Source organism: Miniopterus schreibersii (assembly GCF_964146895.1).
Source record: "Miniopterus schreibersii genome assembly, chromosome: 2".
Lineage (NCBI taxonomy): Eukaryota > Metazoa > Chordata > Mammalia > Chiroptera > Miniopteridae > Miniopterus > Miniopterus schreibersii.
Genome location: NC_138102.1, coordinates 179,672,062 through 179,689,343, shown reverse-complemented (window position 1 = coordinate 179,689,343; position 17,282 = coordinate 179,672,062). Strand labels below are relative to the sequence as shown.

Sequence of the window (17,282 nt, the reverse complement as noted above, 5' to 3'; positions counted from 1 at the left end):
TTTTCTATCCTGACTCCACCAACCTGGTTCCCAGCCCCCAAAACCTGGGTAGCCAACTAGTCTTTGGCTACATTAATGGAGTATAAGAGACGGCATCACCTCCAAAGATAATCTCCGTGCCTCGCAAGTGAAAAAGCACAGCTTGAAAACAAGAGCCCCCTCACCCGGTGCTTGGATAGGACCTGCAGCCCTGGCACCCCCAGCTCCCCGGGCAACCCGTGGAGGCCTCTCCACCGCCGAAATCCCACCGCAGGCCCACGGTGCGGCGTGCCGGGCACGTGACCCCGCCCCCGCCGCTGGCCGCGCGGAGGGGCGGGGCTGCCTCGGGGCGGGAGCCCGCTCCGCCCGCCCGGCCTCACTCTGCGCGCTGCCGGCGGAGCGGCTGCGAGGTGCGAGCCCTGGCCGGGGGCGGCCGGCGGGCCCGGGAGGCCGGAGCTGTGCGCGTGGGCATCGCGCACGCGCGGGGAGCGGCTGCTGAAGGGCGCGCGCCAGCAGGAGGGCGGCCTCGCGCGGGCCGGGCCGCAGGTGTGCTGAGCGTCCGCCGCGTGACGGCAGGGGCCGGGGCACCTGGCGGGGTGGGGTCCGTGCAGGCCACACCTTCAGGCTCCAGCCCCAGGGCAGGGGCGCGGCGGACGAGGCTCCTACCCCTAGGCCAAAGACTAGCCCGGGGAGGGCCCGAAGGGGTCTTGGACACCCTTCAAACTAGGGCCAAAAGCGGGGAGCACCCACCTTCTTACTACCATGGCAATAAGAAGAGGGCTGGAGCCCCTGAGAACCGAGGCCCTGAAGGAGATGGAAGAGCTGGGGGTTCCTGGAGGCATCTCCAGAGCCGAGCTAGAAACCATAGCAAATGAGCTCATAAGTCCTTGAGTGCCGGCCCTGGCTCCACCCCAGATAGCAGCGAGCGCCCGGGCGCGCCTCTGCCTCCGGCCAGGCCCGCTCCTCTCCTTTCCCAGGGCCTCGGGCCGCCCGTGAGCCCGGGTCCGAGGCCTCGTCGCCGAGCCTGCCACAGGATGGGCCCCTCCGCCCTGGCCCCGGTGTGGGCCTCCCCGGGGCTGCTCCTGGCCATCGCCCTCCACCCGGCCCTCACCCCGTTCGCGGCCGCGGCCTCGGCGCCCACGCCCCGCGACTACTGCGTGCTGGGCGCGGGGCCCGCGGGCCTGCAGATGGCCTACTTCCTGCAGCGCGCCGGCCGGGACTACGCCGTGTTCGAGCGCCACGCGCGGCCCGGCAGCTTCTTCACGCGCTACCCGCGGCACCGCAGGCTCATCAGCATCAACAAGCGGTTCACGGGCAGGGCCAACGCCGAGTTCAACCTCCGCCACGACTGGAACTCTCTGCTCAGCCACGACCCCCGGCTGCTCTTCAGGCACTACTCCCGCGCCTTCTTCCCCGACGCGGGCGACATGGTGCGCTACCTGGGCGACTTCGCCGACCGGCTGGGGCTCCGCGTGCTCTACAACACCTCCATCGCCCACGTCACTCGGGACAGGGATCCGCAGGCCTGGAACGGCCATTACTTCATCCTGACCGACCAGAAGGGCCGGGGCTACCAGTGCAGGTAGGGCACGGGCCCCAGCGCCCCTGAAGCTCGGGCCTGCCCTGGAGGAGCGGGCATCCCCGGCTGGCCGGCTGGCGGGGGAGGAACGGGAGGAATCTGCCGCCCCTGCGCCCACTGAGCCGCAGTGCCAAGAGGTGTAGCTCAGCCACCGCTTCCCACATGTGCCCTAAAACAATGTGATCAAATATGTTTGGAAAATACTACCAGTTCTTTCCTTCAGGGTTTGTCAGTCTTTAATAGCTTCATGGTCACCGCTACGCTCCAGCAACATTGGGCATGTAGCACTGCCTAAGCTTATGTACCCCCCAAAACCCTTTTTGTAGAACATCTCCCAGAACTAGTGTTTCCCAGAATACATCCTGAGAAATGCTGGGTCTAGCAAGTGTTAGAGGGGCCCGGTGGGATTTCGGAACTGAACAGGAGTGAAAAAGGCCCTGTAGGCAGTGCTACCAGCATTCAGTTTTAGCTTCGTGTCCTGGAGACAATCCAAATTCAGAGTCACAAACTGTCCTGCACTTGTTTCAGCCTCGCTAGGACCTCACGGGAGAGGTTCACTGAGCCCCGCTTTATAGATGAAGAACTGAGGCGCAGAGGAGTCCGGCAACGGGTGCTATGTCACACAGCTTTTAAGTGGTATAGCTGCGCTTTGAGCTCATATCTTTCTGACCCCGAAGCCCGGGTTCTTTCCGCTGCACCAGATTGCCTCTCACTTCCTGGCCATTAGCTGAGCACCTGGCTCCCAGCAGGGGCTCCATCAGAGTTCATATTCCCGGTGTTTTGCCAGAGGCCCAGCCTTACTCCTTGCTTGTTACAACCCAGGGAAAGAAGGGTCGAGCCATTTTGACCCTTGCATTTAAACAGCTGTGCTACAGTGTAGGGGAGTCAGATATGAGCAGAGTGGACAAGAGTCAGAAGACATGGAGGGATAGGAGCTGTGCGTGCTTCTTCTACAGGCCATCCGGTTTGATTTTTTTTTTTTTTTCCAGTTCAATTTTTGAAACCACCCTGTGATCAAGTCATTCTTCTGCAGGCTGGCAGGATCCAGCTGCCCACCAATACTAAGGGCAGGACTTTGGAATCAGGCTGATCTGTGGTCAGAGTCTGGCTCTGCTGTCTTGGGAGCTTTAGGAGCTTTGGACACCGGCCGTGGGCCTGTTCCTCCTCACGTGTAAAGCAGGCCAGATAACACAAGTCAGGGTTGCTTTGAGCAGTGAGATGGCACATAAAACTGTATAATGCCTGGTAGAGAATTACTCCTCAGCAGATTTCTGCATCTGCCAAACGAGTCAGAAAGGGGAAAGGGGAACACCAAGTCTCATTTTCATCACTGAAGGTGATACTTGGTCTGACTGCTGTGTTCAGAATTAGGTGAATTACTCGTTTTCTCACGGTGCCGCCTTCTGTCAGTCAAATTCATTCTTATATTTGGTATAATCCCAGTGAGGGATAAAGGAAACTGTCTGCTGGAGTGAGCTCAGTTAGGGGCAGGGGTAAAGTCTCACATACACTGGGATGGGTCAGTAAAAGGATGAATGAATGTCCTGTTTTCTTTTAGGAGCCAGCAGTCTGGGTCAGGTGGACAAGCCAAGTGGCAGTCCCAAAGAGCGATTTTTACTTACTGTCTTATAGCTAAGAGACTAAGCCAACTTCCCTTTGTCCCTCCACCTTCAGCGTCCTTCTTGTCGCCACCGGTTTGTCAATCCCCAACCTTGTGGACTTCCCTGGCTCCGAATATGTGGAGGGTTACGAGTCCGTGTCCGTGGACCCCAAGGACTTTGTGGGTCAGAATGTGCTGATCCTGGGCCGAGGGAACTCAGCCTTTGAGACATCAGAGAACATCTTGGGTGTCACCAACTTTATCCACATGCTGAGCCGCTCCCGAGTGCGGCTCTCCTGGGCCACCCACTACGTAGGAGACCTCAGGTATGCCACGCAGCTGCTGCTAGTGAGCTGTGTGTTCTGACCCCTCCAAAGCCATTCTTGACCCCAGCTGGACTAACCAGCTCTTCCTCTGAGTCCCCTTGTACCCAATACAGACTCCTTTCTCTCTCCTGGCATATCCCTTGGGCCCCAGGGCCGTCAACAACGGCCTGCTGGACACCTACCAGCTGAAGTCCCTGGATGGGTTGCTGGAGTCCGACCTAACGGATCTGGCTGTTGTAAAGGACCGTGAGGGCAAGTTCCACATCACCCTAAAGTTCTACGTGGAGGAAAGCAACCAGAGCGCCGAAGCCATCACCCTTCCCCAGGACGACAGTGACAACTTTGCCATGCGTGTGGCCTACGACCGGGTCATCCGCTGCCTGGGCTGGAACTTCGACTTCTCCATTTTTAACAAGTGAGTTCAAGTCAGGGAGGAGCTGGGATCTCATAGCAAACCCCTCTGACGCCTCCCTGGGTGGAGCAGCGTCCCGTCCAGCAGGGCCAGTGCCAAGGCTTCTGGGACTCCACCCTCAGCCTGGATGTGGATGCTGCCTGGCTTCCCACCCAGGCATGAGTTCTCTGTCCACTGAGGAGGGTCCCAGGTGGCTCTGAGACCCTCCATCCTGGAACAGCAGCAGAACTGAGTCTTCGTCTGTGTTGTGATCCTCCACCCCAGAGATGGGAAGGCAAGAACCAGGAGGTGAATTTGCTGGAAGGCAGTGTGGTGGCGAGGAGCACAGACTCAGGGGTCGATCTGAGATTCTGTCTTACCAAATCTGTGAGCTCTGGGAAAGTTATTTAACCACGCTTGACCCCAGCAGCATCATTAAAATGGGGATCATAGTTTCTTTTTCATAGGGCTATTGTGAGGGTAAATATAGGAAACTACTTGGCATATACTATATGCTCAATAGAATGTTAGCTGCTGAAATCATTTATAATTGTATTTTGAAGAACTGCTTTGTGGATCTTTAGACATTGCTGCCCCAGTACCTTAGCAAGGCTTAGTATCATAGAATCCATCCAGGGTCTCACTTTCCTTCTGGCCAAGGCACAGGCGGACAAGAACCTGGAGGGCCTGAACCAGACCCTCCTGTCCCATCTGGTCACACAGGGCCCCATCTTAGCCCAGAGCCCAGCCTTGAGTCAGGCTTGAATCCTTACCCTGACCCCGACCCACCACATCTTTACCCCAAGCCTCAGTTACTCCATCTGTTAAATGGAGATGATTGTACCCGCCTCCTGGGTCATGGTATAATTTAAATGCAGTAAGGAATTTAAAGCACTTTGCTCAGAGCCAGGCATAGCAGTGATTTTTATTAACAATGCTTTCTGCTCACAGGTCCCTCAGACTGTCTCCAGGGGGTGAGTTCAGCAAGAAGTACCCACTGGTCAGAGCTAGCTACGAGTCCAAAGGAAGCCGTGGTCTCTTTGTCCTGGGTACGGCCAGCCACTCTGTGGATTACCGGAAATCTGCTGGGGGCTTCATCCATGGATTCCGATACACAGGTGAGCCCAGATACAACCATCCCCAGAGTCAATAAAGACACTCCAGTTTCCAGCAGCCTTAAAGGGATTGCTCATCAGTGGTCGACTGTCATAAGTTAACAACGCTTTCTGCTCACAGGCCCCTCAGACTGTGTCTGGGGCAGGCAGCAGTGGGTTTTCATGGTTTGAGGATATGTCTAGAAAAGCATCAGATAAGGTATAAAAGTATGTACATCTGGGGGGCATGTTACATGCCTGTGCCCTGTGCGGGTAAAGGGCCATGAGAACACGGAGCTGGAGGAAGGTTGACCTGGGTTCCTCCCCAGCTGGGTGGCCTCAGAGGTTAGGCTTCATAACCTCTCTAAGCCTCTGTAGGATACCCTGATGTCAGAGGTTTGAATGAGGGGAACTCCCCACCCTCAAGGGGCTGTCGTAAGGACTAAAGAAGGCCATACCTGGGACTGTGCTGCTATGGTGCATCTCACACAGAGTTTTTAAGAACCGACAAATTTTAGTAAGAATTGCAATTGGATTATATTTAATCCTTTTCAGAATTCTAGGTACTAAGGGTATAAATGTTCTGCCTTCTAGGTAGGCTGTCCAATGGACACTTTATTGCATGGTGGGTGTTACATAAGCCAGTTAATTCTGTTGTAAATATCATAAAGGTCCTGCATCCTGCAAATTGCCCAAAGTCACCCAGCCAGTGGGTGGCAGAGGTGGAATTTGAACCCACATCTGCCTGACTGTAATGCTCGCAGCTACTCGCAAAGCTTCAGGCAAATGAGAAACAGTCGTGGGTGCATAGGCCACAGATTGCTGTGGTCACTACTGGTTGAGGAACCCCCTAGGAGAGGGACAGTGTGGCTGTACACAGTACGTTCTGCCCCAACCCTGCTCACCATTCAGCTGAGAAACAGGACCCGAGGGAGACAAGTAGCAAACAGTAAGGCAGAGTGAAACAACAGAAGATAAAAGACGGACAGCACAGACCACAACCTCGTGGGAGGACATGCTGGAAGCCTTACCCATCCCCCACCTCCCTCCAGTCCATCCCTGCCTCACTTTCCTCACCTGGGGCCTCTACATCTCTTCTGACTGGTCTTCTGCCACTGGTCTTTCTGGCTTCCCATCCCACCCAGACACCATAGTACCCACCAAAACAACCTTTCTTTCAAAAAAATAATAATAAACCTTATCCTTCTTGTATTTGCAAATCTTTAGTGGTTCCCCATCTCCACAGGGAGAGTTCCAGCTCCTGGGCATGGCATTCGGAGCTTTGCGCAGGCCAACACCAGTCCACCTTTCCAACCTGGTCCCTCACCTGCTTTTAAAACATGCCAGTCTCTCTCAAGATTTTATTTCTTCACATATTTGCTCCTTTTGTCAGGGCATTGTTCCTAAACTTCTTTAGCTGTGTAATTCCTCAACCTTTTGCAAAACTCGGCTTAGCCATGGTTTCCTCCAGAAAGCCAGATGTCTTGGTGAGGCTGCACGTCTTCCTATGACTGTGGGCCAGCTGAGACCCTGTCACGTGAGCTGTGTCCTTGCCTTTACTGGATTGGGATGTTGTGTTCATTCATTTTGGAAGAGCAGGCACCTGTGTGCTGTGCCCCAGTTTCACAACTGTATCTGGCAGCCCCAGATATACAGAAAGAGGTCTCCCTGTCGTTTTAGATAGCTGCTGCTTTTCTGTCCTGACATAAATATACAAAGTATCTCAAAATAGAACTTAGTGACAGACTGGATTCAGGCTGTGAAGGAGAGGGCACAGTCAAAGGTTTTCCATTTGGGAGCCTCCGATAGGAACAGGGATTATGAGAAGGGGAGAGGTTGCAGAGGAAGGCTCTGGGTCTAGTTTTGACACACCACATGTGGAGTGACAGCTGTGGGACTTCCATATGCAGATGGCGAAAGCAGGGGGGCAAACACTGGCCTGGGGACCACATCCAGCCATGCCCCTTCACTTAGCTGTGCGCTGTGGCTGCTTCCACACCAGAGGGGTAATTGAGTAGACAGACTGCAAAGCCGAAAATGCTTCCCATCTGGCCTTACACAGAAACCATTGGCTGACCCTGCTCTAAAGGCCTCTTCTTGGCATCATGAGTACAGCGTGTATTGAGTTCAGAGAAGTCGATGGGGACCTTCTGTCCCTCCTTATGGCGGAAAATAAATTCTTAAGTGCCACGCGCCTTTCCTCCCTCTGGCCCTTCCAGTGCGCGCTGTTCACCGGCTGCTGGAGCACCGCCACCACGGCATCACCTGGCCCTCCACCGAGCACCACAGCACGCAGCTGGCCAGCTCCATCCTCCGGCGTGTGAATGAGGCTTCTGGGCTCTACCAGATGTTCAGTGTGCTGGCCGATGTGGTCCTGCTGAAGGAGTGAGTCACTCACCCCACCCTCTTCCCCCCCCCCCACCTGCCTTACACCCATCAAGCCTCTTCCCTTCCTGTCCCAGGGGGGAACAGCCCAGTGGTTCCCTCCTAAGATGCAGCCTGAGGAGAAATGGGGGTGGGGTGGGGGAGATGGATTTATTCTGGAGACAAATCAGTGAAATCCACACCACCAGCTCTGCAGACAGACAGACAGTCCTGAGTGTGAATCTGCACTATGCCTCGTTCTACCTGTGTGACCTTGGGCAAGTTAGTTAGCCTCTCTGGGCCTTTCTCTCATCTGCAAAATGGCAATAATAACATGTACCTTGCAGGACTGCAGGAAGGAGTAAAGGTAACTGGTAGAAAGCATTTGGCACCAGGTAAATGAGCAGTAAACTGTGACACCAGTGTGATTTAAGAGCTCCCTGGGGCTAGGACCAAGTTGTCTCTGTATCAGTCAAGTGGTAAGGGGACATTTCCTGAGAGGCAACAGTGCGGAAGGGCTGGAGGGGGAGGACCTCAAAGAACAGGTGGCAGGTGAGAAGCAGAGGAAGAACCCTGAGGGAGTATAACACACACCAAATTCAAGGAAGGGCAAGAAATGCGGGGGCAGTGCTCAGCACGGACACTTCCCGTCATCCTCGGCCTCTCACTTTCACGCCCATTCACCACATTCAAACTATCTGTAAATCCTGTCAGCTCTACCTTCGAGTTATCTAGACCCTGACCACGTCTCACCAGCTCTGCCACTGCCCCTCGGTCCGGACCACCAGCATCTCTAACATGCACTGGTCCAGCAGCAGTCTGCTCTCAACACAGTGGCCAGGGTGGTACTTTATTTTTTTTAATATATCTTTATTGATTTCAGAGAGAGGAAAGGAGAGGGAAAGAGAGAGAGATCAAAACATCAATGATGAGAGAGTCATTGATTGGCTGCCTCCTGCACACCCCAGACTGGGGATCAAGCCCGCCCCTGACTGGGAATCAAACCCCGATCGCCTGGATCCTAGGTCGATGCTCAACTGCTTAGCCACGCCCGGCTGGGCACATGTACTTTAAAAATACGAGTCACACGAATTCATCCCTGCTCAAAACTCTCCCAAGCCCAGTGGCTTGCTGTCAGTCCAGATGAAACCAGAAGTTCCCATCACAGAGCACACAAGCCCTCCCTGACGTGCCCCCAAAGACCTCCTGAAGCCCCTCTCCACCCTCCCCCAAAGGCCACTCCAGCCCCTGGCCTTCTTCCTGTCCTTGAACATAGCAAGGCATCCGCCCCGTCCCAGAGCTTTCCTGTTACTCTTCCCTCAGCCTGGATCACCCTGCCCGTAGCCATGTCAGGTTACTCAGTTCTCCAGAATCCAGCACGTGTGTAGTTCAGGGCTCAGCTGTAAGTGATGTTAATGTGAGATGTGCGAGGCCAACCCGAGTCTGTATCCTGTTTGACTGTCACTTCTTGGAGGGAGAGAGACACATACACCCACAGGCCCACATGTACATGCCTCTTACTCTGCCACGGCACTGAGGTCTCGCCCTCCCATTTGCTATGACCCCCAGGAATGCCACAGCATTTGAGTACCTGGAGGAATTCCCCATGCAGATGCTGGCCCAGCTGGAGACAATCACAGGAAGGAAGGCCCGGCACGGGCTCTTTGTCATCAACATGGAGTATGGCAGAAATTTCTCTGGACCCGACAAGGATGTCTTTGTTTATGACCGGTCTGTGGGGTACACAGAAGACGCCTGGCAGTCTAACTTCCTCCACCCTGTCATCTACTACTACAGGCACCTCCCCACCGGTGAGCTGAGTCCCTACTCTTTCTCCCTCCCCTCCCATGTGGGCTTTCTTAAGGAAGGCACTCCTCAGGCCCACTGTGTATCGAGGTGTCACCATTAGTCCCTCACACAGCACTCAGCTGACAGAGGAGAACCACTGGGGACTCTGCCCAGAGACCAAATGGGACAGAAGGTCCAAGAATGGCAAATGATGTTCTCAGATTCTGGCCTGTACTATGACCAGGTTGGGCCACACACGGAGTGGCATGATCTCCAGGCAGCACGTAATGAGAGGGGCACTGTCTTGCTGTGTGTCTCCAAAGGATGCTGACCATGGAGTGGGGAGGGGGGACCTGGAGACAATTAGAAGGAACAGGGAAAGGAACTGGAAGTGGTTAGTGCAGGAGTGGAATGTGGAGTACAGAATAGCTAGGAAGTACCCCCAGGTCTGTCCTTGCCTTGCTGTGTAACCTTCGACCATTTATTAACCTCTCTGAGCCTCAGCTTCCTCATAAAATGGGGACAAAAACAGTACCTTCCTTCCTTGTATGAGGATAAATGAGGTAATATATACAGAATGCCAGCACAGTGCCCACCAAGAGATGAACCACTTGGGGGAACCCCACTCCTGCTTCAGGACTTGAAGGGCTGTCACTTGGAAGAAGATGATCTAAAAAATGGCAGAGGTCTGGGAGGCTGAATAAAGGGGAGAAAATGGAGGACATCTGTAATACTTTCAATAAAATAAATTTAATAAAAAATTTAAAAGGGCAGAGGTAGAATCAACAGAAGTGACAGGAACGCAGGTTTATATCCAGTATAAGGAACAATTAATGGAACTGCCCCACAGTGGAATGGGTTGCCTCCTAGAGTCGGATTTCCCAGTACAGGAGTGGTTGGGTCATGACTTTAGCCATCTGATAGGGACACCACAGAAGGGAGCCCACAGCAGGTGGGAGTTGGACTAGATGAGCTCTAAGACCCCTTTGGATGCGGGACCTGAGCCTTTTCACAGAAAGACCAATTCTGAAGCACCCATAACAGACCTCAGTCTATGTGAGCCTTAGAGAAACATCAAGTGATTGGTCTTAGTTCTGCCTTCTGATACCACAAGGGACAAGTCTAGTTTTGTCCTGCTTCCTCATGATAACCTTCCAAACATTTGGAGATGGCTGTTGAACACACTGACCACAGCCAGCACAGAGGTGTACCAGGAAAGCCGAGCATGAGTGAGCAAGGCAGGCATTGGGGATGTGAGGGAACCACACTGTTGGCTCCAGGATGGGAAGCCCAGCTGCTAGGCTCTGACACAGCCCTGCCTCTTCCCCACAGAGCAGGAGGTGAGGTTCCGCCCTGCAGACTGGCTGCTGCCTCGACCCACAGCCATCCACCACATCGTGGAAGATTTCCTGACAGACTGGACCGCCCCAGTGAACCACATTTTACCTCTGAGGCGCTTCCTGGAGAACTGTTTGGACACCGATTTGCGAAGCTTCTACGCAGGTAACTTAAGTTCCCAGAAGGGCAAAGGGACTGAGCTAGAGATTGAAGAGAGACCAGATAGATCCATGCCCTGTGATGTTTCAGGATGCATATCTAGAAACCCAAGCCCAAGACTTCCATTTCCCACAACATGGTGGACTAGGTGTTCACAGAAACCTCTCCCAGTAGAGCACGCCTGAAAATGCTGAATAAAAAGTCTTTTTTAAGGAACTGGCAGGAAAATTAGGAAACTTTCCAGAAACCAGATACTACGAAAAGCGTAAACACAAGCTGTGCATGGGTTATCTTCTGGTCATCAGTAGGCTAGAGTCTGGGTAATTGAGCCAGCACTGTGGATAGGAAGGTGAGGCTGGAGCAGGTTGAGAAGTCTGTTTAGAGACCTTCAAATAAGCTTAGATCTCAGTGGGTAAACTAAGTAGGAGGCAAAAAACACTCCCAAGACAGAGATGGTAGAGACACATGCTCTTTGGCTCTGGATAGAGTAGGGGGAAATTGCCCCTGATGATTTCTAACCACTAGGCCTCACTTGTGTAAGTTTTGGGCCAAACTGCACACTATCATGGTACAGAAATCACAAAAGTAATAGCAAGTCTTTTGTGAAGAAATACTTTAAAACTAGGCCTCAAAAAATTTCCAGACAGTTTCAAGGAACATGAACTCCCAAGCAAAAATCACTTAGCACATAAGGACACAAGCCACCCTGAGGGAGTGTCAGCAGAAACACAAACTAACTGTAGGATGAAACCAAAAGGCTGCTGGAATTGGTATGGCCAGATAGAGGACATAAAGTCTGTCTAAAATATGTGATGGAATGAAAATGAGATTGTTGAAAATACAATTGACTGGGCTGTTTTGAGAAAGGTCCACATAAAGCTTCTGGAAATGAAAAAATAAATTGGTCATTGGAAACTCAACATAAAGATATAGTAACAAATTAGAGATGAAGAGAGTATTGGTGAACTGGAAGATAGCTCTGATAGCCAAATCGAAAGAGGGACTTGGGGAGAGAAGTCTAATCCAGAGGGAGAACTGATTGAAACAGGTAAAATTTTTGTCTTTTTAACCCACTGAATGCCTAGAATATCCACTCTTTTCTGTTCAGCAAACATCTCTTAAAAACAAATTGTATATAAGTTACTATTCATATCAAATCAGGTTAGAGACGGTCAGTCCCTAGCCTGCAGGTCAGAGAGCAAGTGTTCTTGTTTCATCCCCAGGTGATATCCTCAGCCCACTTTGAAATAAAAATGTATATATTAAGGGAGATGGCGCAAAACAGTAGTTTAAATTAATAGTCTAAATATAGGTAGATGCTCCAACAGAGTAATTCATAGAGCAGAGCACTAGCATTCTATAAATGATCTGCTTACACATGAAACTGTTACAAATCTAGAAACCTCAGCTACAAAATCCCTGTCTGTTTCTCGAGGTTTCAGTAGTGCACAAAGATGCCGGTGCCTGGTAGGGAACATATTCCCACCCTGAGTTTTGCTCCCACCAGCGCATCCTCACAGGCCTTCAGCCTCCTGGCTCCACTCCCTGGGTACTAGTACCACAATGATAGTGTGCAATTTGGCCTCAAACTCACACAAGTGAGGCCTGGTGGTTGGAAACCCACTCCCTAGATACCAGTACAAGCCACTATGTGTCACTGCCTTGAAGTTGGAAGAATCCTGCCTGGCAGAGGGCCAGCTGGCAGAGGGTGGACTTTCTCTCCACCCCCTAGAATCTTAGATGATGTACAGCTGCCAGTTCTGTTCCCAGGTTCTGCTGGGCTTTTCTGCACCTGCCCCTGCAGAAGGACGATGCACGTCATCAGAAGGTGGCGCTTGCCAAAAGGCCACCTTGCTGCCCCTCCACCATCCTCCCCACACACCTGCTGTCCTCCCTGCTTGGAGGGGATTGTCAGGGCCTGTTCTGCCAGGGACCTTCTGTGCTGTAAGTCAGAACTGAAGTAGGAAATAATACTTGTGTGGCAGCCTGTTCACCCGTGTAAGCCTCACATTCTTTGCAATACAGGGGTGGGCAAAAGTAGGTTTACAGTTGCATTGTGACATTCTTTTGAGTTAATAAAGCTGTTGTAATAATCATAACCAGCATGCCTTTTTCCATACGAACAACTTTAGACCTACTTTTGCCCACCCATGTATGCCCATTTTTTTAAGGTAAAAGACAAGCTGATTTTCTGACACTCACTCCATCTTCCCATCCTGTCTCTCAATCCCTCAGAAGACTGAGCCCATATCTGTTTCATCTTTTCTATTTTTTATTGTTTCATTTTTATTTTTTAATCCTCAAAATATCTGAGGATATTTTTTCCATGGCTTTTCAGAGAAATGGGAAGGGAGAGAGAAACATTGATGTGAGAGAGACACATCGATTGGTTGCCTCCTGCTCACATGCCAACCAGCTCTGGGGATGGAGCCTGCAACCGAGGTACATGCCCTTGGCCAGAATCAAACCTGGGACCCTTCAGTCCGCAGGCCGACTCTCTAACCACTGAGCAAAACCAGCCAGGGTAACCTTTTCTCTTTTTTAAATCAAAGTTATATAATACTTGGCTAAGAGGCTTTCTTCCACCTCCATTCTCACTCTCCGGAAGCAACTACTTCTAGTTCTTCTGGTAGTTTCTTCCAATTTCTAAATAAAAAGTCCCCACATGATTTCCTGATTGGTCAGGTTTGATGCATCAACTGCTGTGGCACAGACGAGGGTAAATCACAGACATGATTAACCAGGTTTGTCTTTATAACCCACAGTGCTGAGAACAGGGCTTACATGCGTGTTTGCTAGTCCAATACTGTTGAGGGAATAAATCTTTGCAGGCAGCTCTGAGCTCAAAATGGGACTGAGGTCCACTCCTGGCTGGCTGAGCCCTGGCCCAGGCAGAGCATCTTGCAGGCCGATCTCTGGAAGCTGAATCGCTTCTGGGGTTGCTTTCATTCTGGAGCCTCGGTCTTCCACGGTGGGGCGGTCTATTTCTGGAACCGCAGAAGGGTTGAGTTCCATGGCTGCTCGGGTCAGAAGTGAGATGCCCAGGAACATCAGCTCCCAGGCTCAGGGATGTAGGGGTCCTGGGGGAGGCCCCTGGGGCCCTGGCAGCTCCTCCTTCTGCACCTCTGCCTGCACTTCTCAGCCCAACTCATTCATGTCCTTTTGCTTTTCTGTAGAGTCCTGTTTCCTGTTCGCCTTAACACGCCAGAAGCTGCCCCCCTTTTGCCAGCAGGGGTACCTGAGGATGCAGGGGCTGGTGGGAACCAAAAGCCTCCGGCAGCACAGAGTGGAGAGTGGGCTCCTGCAGGACTATGGTGTTACAGGCAGGCACAGGGAGGACAGTGGGCAATGGCCTGTCTACCATGAGCCAGTAGATCAGCCCCAGGCTGCAGGGCCCCTGGTCCAGCCCCTCAAGAGCAACAAGGAGGAGCTGTGATGCGCAGGTCTTTCCTACCCAGGCCCACAATCAGCCTTCCTCCCCACAGCCCCATGCTCCCACTGACGTGTGACTGCCAAAGACCACCCGGATCATCACAATGACCACACCAAAACCACAGAGGGCATGCAAGAGCTAAAGGCGGCCATGTGGTGGTCTCCTCCCCTGTTGGATCCATAGGTACGTGGGAGGTGAGGTCGGAGAAGGGCACCCTCGGCCAGGTAGAAGCCGCCTTCCACAGCAGGGCTTCTCTACAAGTGAATTGTTACTGAGCACCAGGCTGGCCTCAGTGGTCCCTTTTCCTTCTGGTTTCCTCAAATGGGCCCCAATCCCACCCGTCGTGGAGCATTTCACAGGTGTAACCCATCTCATCTGCATGAGGGTTAGTGGCTGGTTCTTTAAAACAGAAGCTCTAATGTCCTTAACCATGTAGGGCAGGTAGGACTATTACCCCTGATGACACCAGCTCAGAGAGGTTAGGTGACTCCCAGGATCCCAGCCAGCAGTCCCTTAAAGCCTGTCCCACCACACCACACTACCTCTCCCACCCCCATCGCTGTTTTCAAGAAGGGGGGTGCAGTGCAGGGGAGCTGGGCTAATGGTCATGGGCCCAGCGGGCTGTCATCAGGCAGAGATAAGCATCTAATCTAAGCAGGTTTCTCCCTGAGCAGAACTCAGAGCTGCTTTCTCCCTGGACTGCACTCCCTGACTTATCTTCAATCTCTGTTTTCTTCTTTCATCCTGTCTTCTGGCATCCTGAACAATGCCTCGCGTCACAAGGCCGATCAAATTTAAACCATCCCCACACTTTTTTTTTTTTCTTTTAATATATCTTTATTGATTTCAGAGAGAGGGAAGGAGAGGGAGGGAGAGAGAGAGATAGAAACATCAATGATGAGAGAGTCATTGATCAGCTGCCTCCTGCACGCCTCCGACTGGGGAACAAGCCCGCAGCCCGGGCATGTGCCCTGACCAGGAATTGAACCCAAATCACCTGGATCCTAGGTTGACGCTCAACCACTGAGCCACGCCGGCCGGGCCCCCACACTGTCTTGCAGTGCAGATGCTCTGGGAGGTTGTTTACCTGCTGTTTGTAAAGAGCCTCCTCAGCTTGTGCGGAGACATATATAAACACTTACATGATATCGATGATGAATTCCAGTTCCCTTAGCGGTTCTGGTTCTTCACTGTCCTTCCTCACCAGGGATCTGTTCCCTTCTTTACTTTCCCGTCAGGCATTTTAGTCCTGTTTATGAGTAAGCCATGGGAAAGCATTGTACATAAAATAATCATGGTGATTTTTCAAGGCCAGAATCATAGGTGATTGCTTTCTCACTGGTTCTTACTAGCCCTTTGTGTAGCCACTCCAAATTTGAGGGACCCGGGCTTTCTGGCTCCACAGCCATTTTCTGGGACCATTCTCTTGGCTAGGTTCAAATCCCTTTCCCTACCTGGCCCCCCTCCTCCTGTCTGCAGATGCCTCCCCCTCTAGTCACTTGTGGAATTAGAACAATTCAATTCCAGCCTCCTTAGCCTGTGGCAGTAGTGTCTACCCCATGACAATACTTGGCATAGTTTTGGGGGGGGTTATTTATTGGGGTGACAATCATTAATATGAACATACAGGTTTCAGGTGTGGGTTTCTATGTTACAAGACCTGTATATTACTCTGTTTCCCACCACCCATTGGCATAGTTTGCTGGCAGCTAAAACTTACAAATTAAGGGTCTCTCCCTAATCCCAGGGTGTTGGGTTCGCTGTGTCATACAGATTACAGATAAACCAAAATTGGGCCCATCAGCCCACCCTTCCTTTCCAGACCTTTTTTAAATAAATCTTTTCATTAGGACTGTATCCATGATACCACATTCTATTCATACACATCTTGCCTACCTGATTACTAAAGACTCGCTGGACCAAGTTCCTCCTCTAACCATGGCCTGACTTCACTAATTCCTCCTTTTTTTTTTTTTAAATATTACGAAGTTACTGGTGCAAAGTAGACAAATCAGTGAAATAAGAGGCCAGAAACAGACCCCATTCTAAGTAAGAAGGAGGTGATTTTTAAAAAGAAGTCACAAACCAGTGGAAAAGATTGTGCAGGACCATGCACTAAATAATGTTGGACTAATGGTTAGTAATTTAGAAAAGAAAATGCATCACATTTTAGACTCTATTTTATACTATACTTCAAAACTAATTCCAGATGAATTTTTTTAAAGAAAATTGTAGAAATGAAAAGGCAAAACAGCATGGGCAAAAATAATTACAGCAAAATATAACAAAAATAAATAATAAGTATCATTATATATAGAACTGATTGAAATAAATGAGAAAAATGAAGTTAAGTAAACTATGGTATATTCGCCCCATGGAATATTACACAGCTCTCAAAAACTCTAAAATGTGGTGAAAGATGGTGTAAAACAAATACATGTGAATTAACGTTAAGTGAAAAGCAGGATATGAAATTGTAGTTGCAGCTTCTTTAAACTAGATAGAAACAGAAACCCACGTGCTACGGGAAGGAAGCCTCACAGATGTCATCTGTGGCTGTGTTAGGTTTGCAGAGGTCTTTTTTTAAATGTTGCTTTTTTCTCCTTTTGTCCAAATTTGGAGTTACACTCTATAGCGAAATAAATACTTTTTTTTTTTTAAATCACATGTTTTTAGAATTTAAAATTGCTGGGGGAGAGTGGAACTGGAGCCCTTCCCAGAGGATATGCGCTGCCCTCTTGGTCCAGGCAGTGCCCAAGGTATCATCCCATCTCCCCAGCTGGGAAGACACTGCACCAAGTGCTGGGGGAGAGAATGTTCTCAGTCTAGAGAAGTGAATTTTAAGTGGGGTGTGTTCCTCTCTAGGGTCTTTGGACTGACTGACCCAGCACAGCAGAGATCTCTGGAAGAATCTTCCCTCCCATGAGAGAGAAAATGAAAGATTGAAACCGTTATTTTATGGAGGTCTCCTGGGTGTCATCTCCAATCCACTGTAGAGCCCCAATTCCTTTTATCTGATAAAATTGGGCTGTACCTAAAAGCTGCCTAGACATGAACTCACCAAGAAGTGAGTTTATCTGCTAATCTAATCATTTATTACCTTCTACATGGCCAGAATTGTACTATGGTGGTTTTAAAAATATGTCCACAAATTCTTTTATATTTCTCCCCCAAAGGAGAGGACCTTAGTTCCTTCCTGTTGGGTGTGGGCTGGACTTCATTACTCATTTC

At 51.0% G+C, this 17,282-nt stretch overlaps 1 protein-coding gene across 1 annotated transcript; it reads left to right on the top strand.

Annotated features, from left to right (window-relative positions):
* The first annotated feature begins 460 nt into the window (after nt 1-460).
* Nucleotides 461-16,713, top strand: FOXRED2 (FAD dependent oxidoreductase domain containing 2). The gene is made up of 8 exons (XM_081130870.1): nt 461-1,561; nt 3,233-3,484; nt 3,636-3,899; nt 4,827-4,993; nt 7,189-7,354; nt 8,903-9,144; nt 10,454-10,624; nt 13,795-16,713. Exons 1-8 carry the CDS (start codon nt 1,014-1,016, stop codon nt 14,052-14,054), a joined length of 2,070 nt encoding a protein of 689 aa, XP_080986996.1. The 5' UTR covers nt 461-1,013; the 3' UTR covers nt 14,055-16,713.
* Nucleotides 16,714-17,282: the final 569 nt, after the last annotated feature.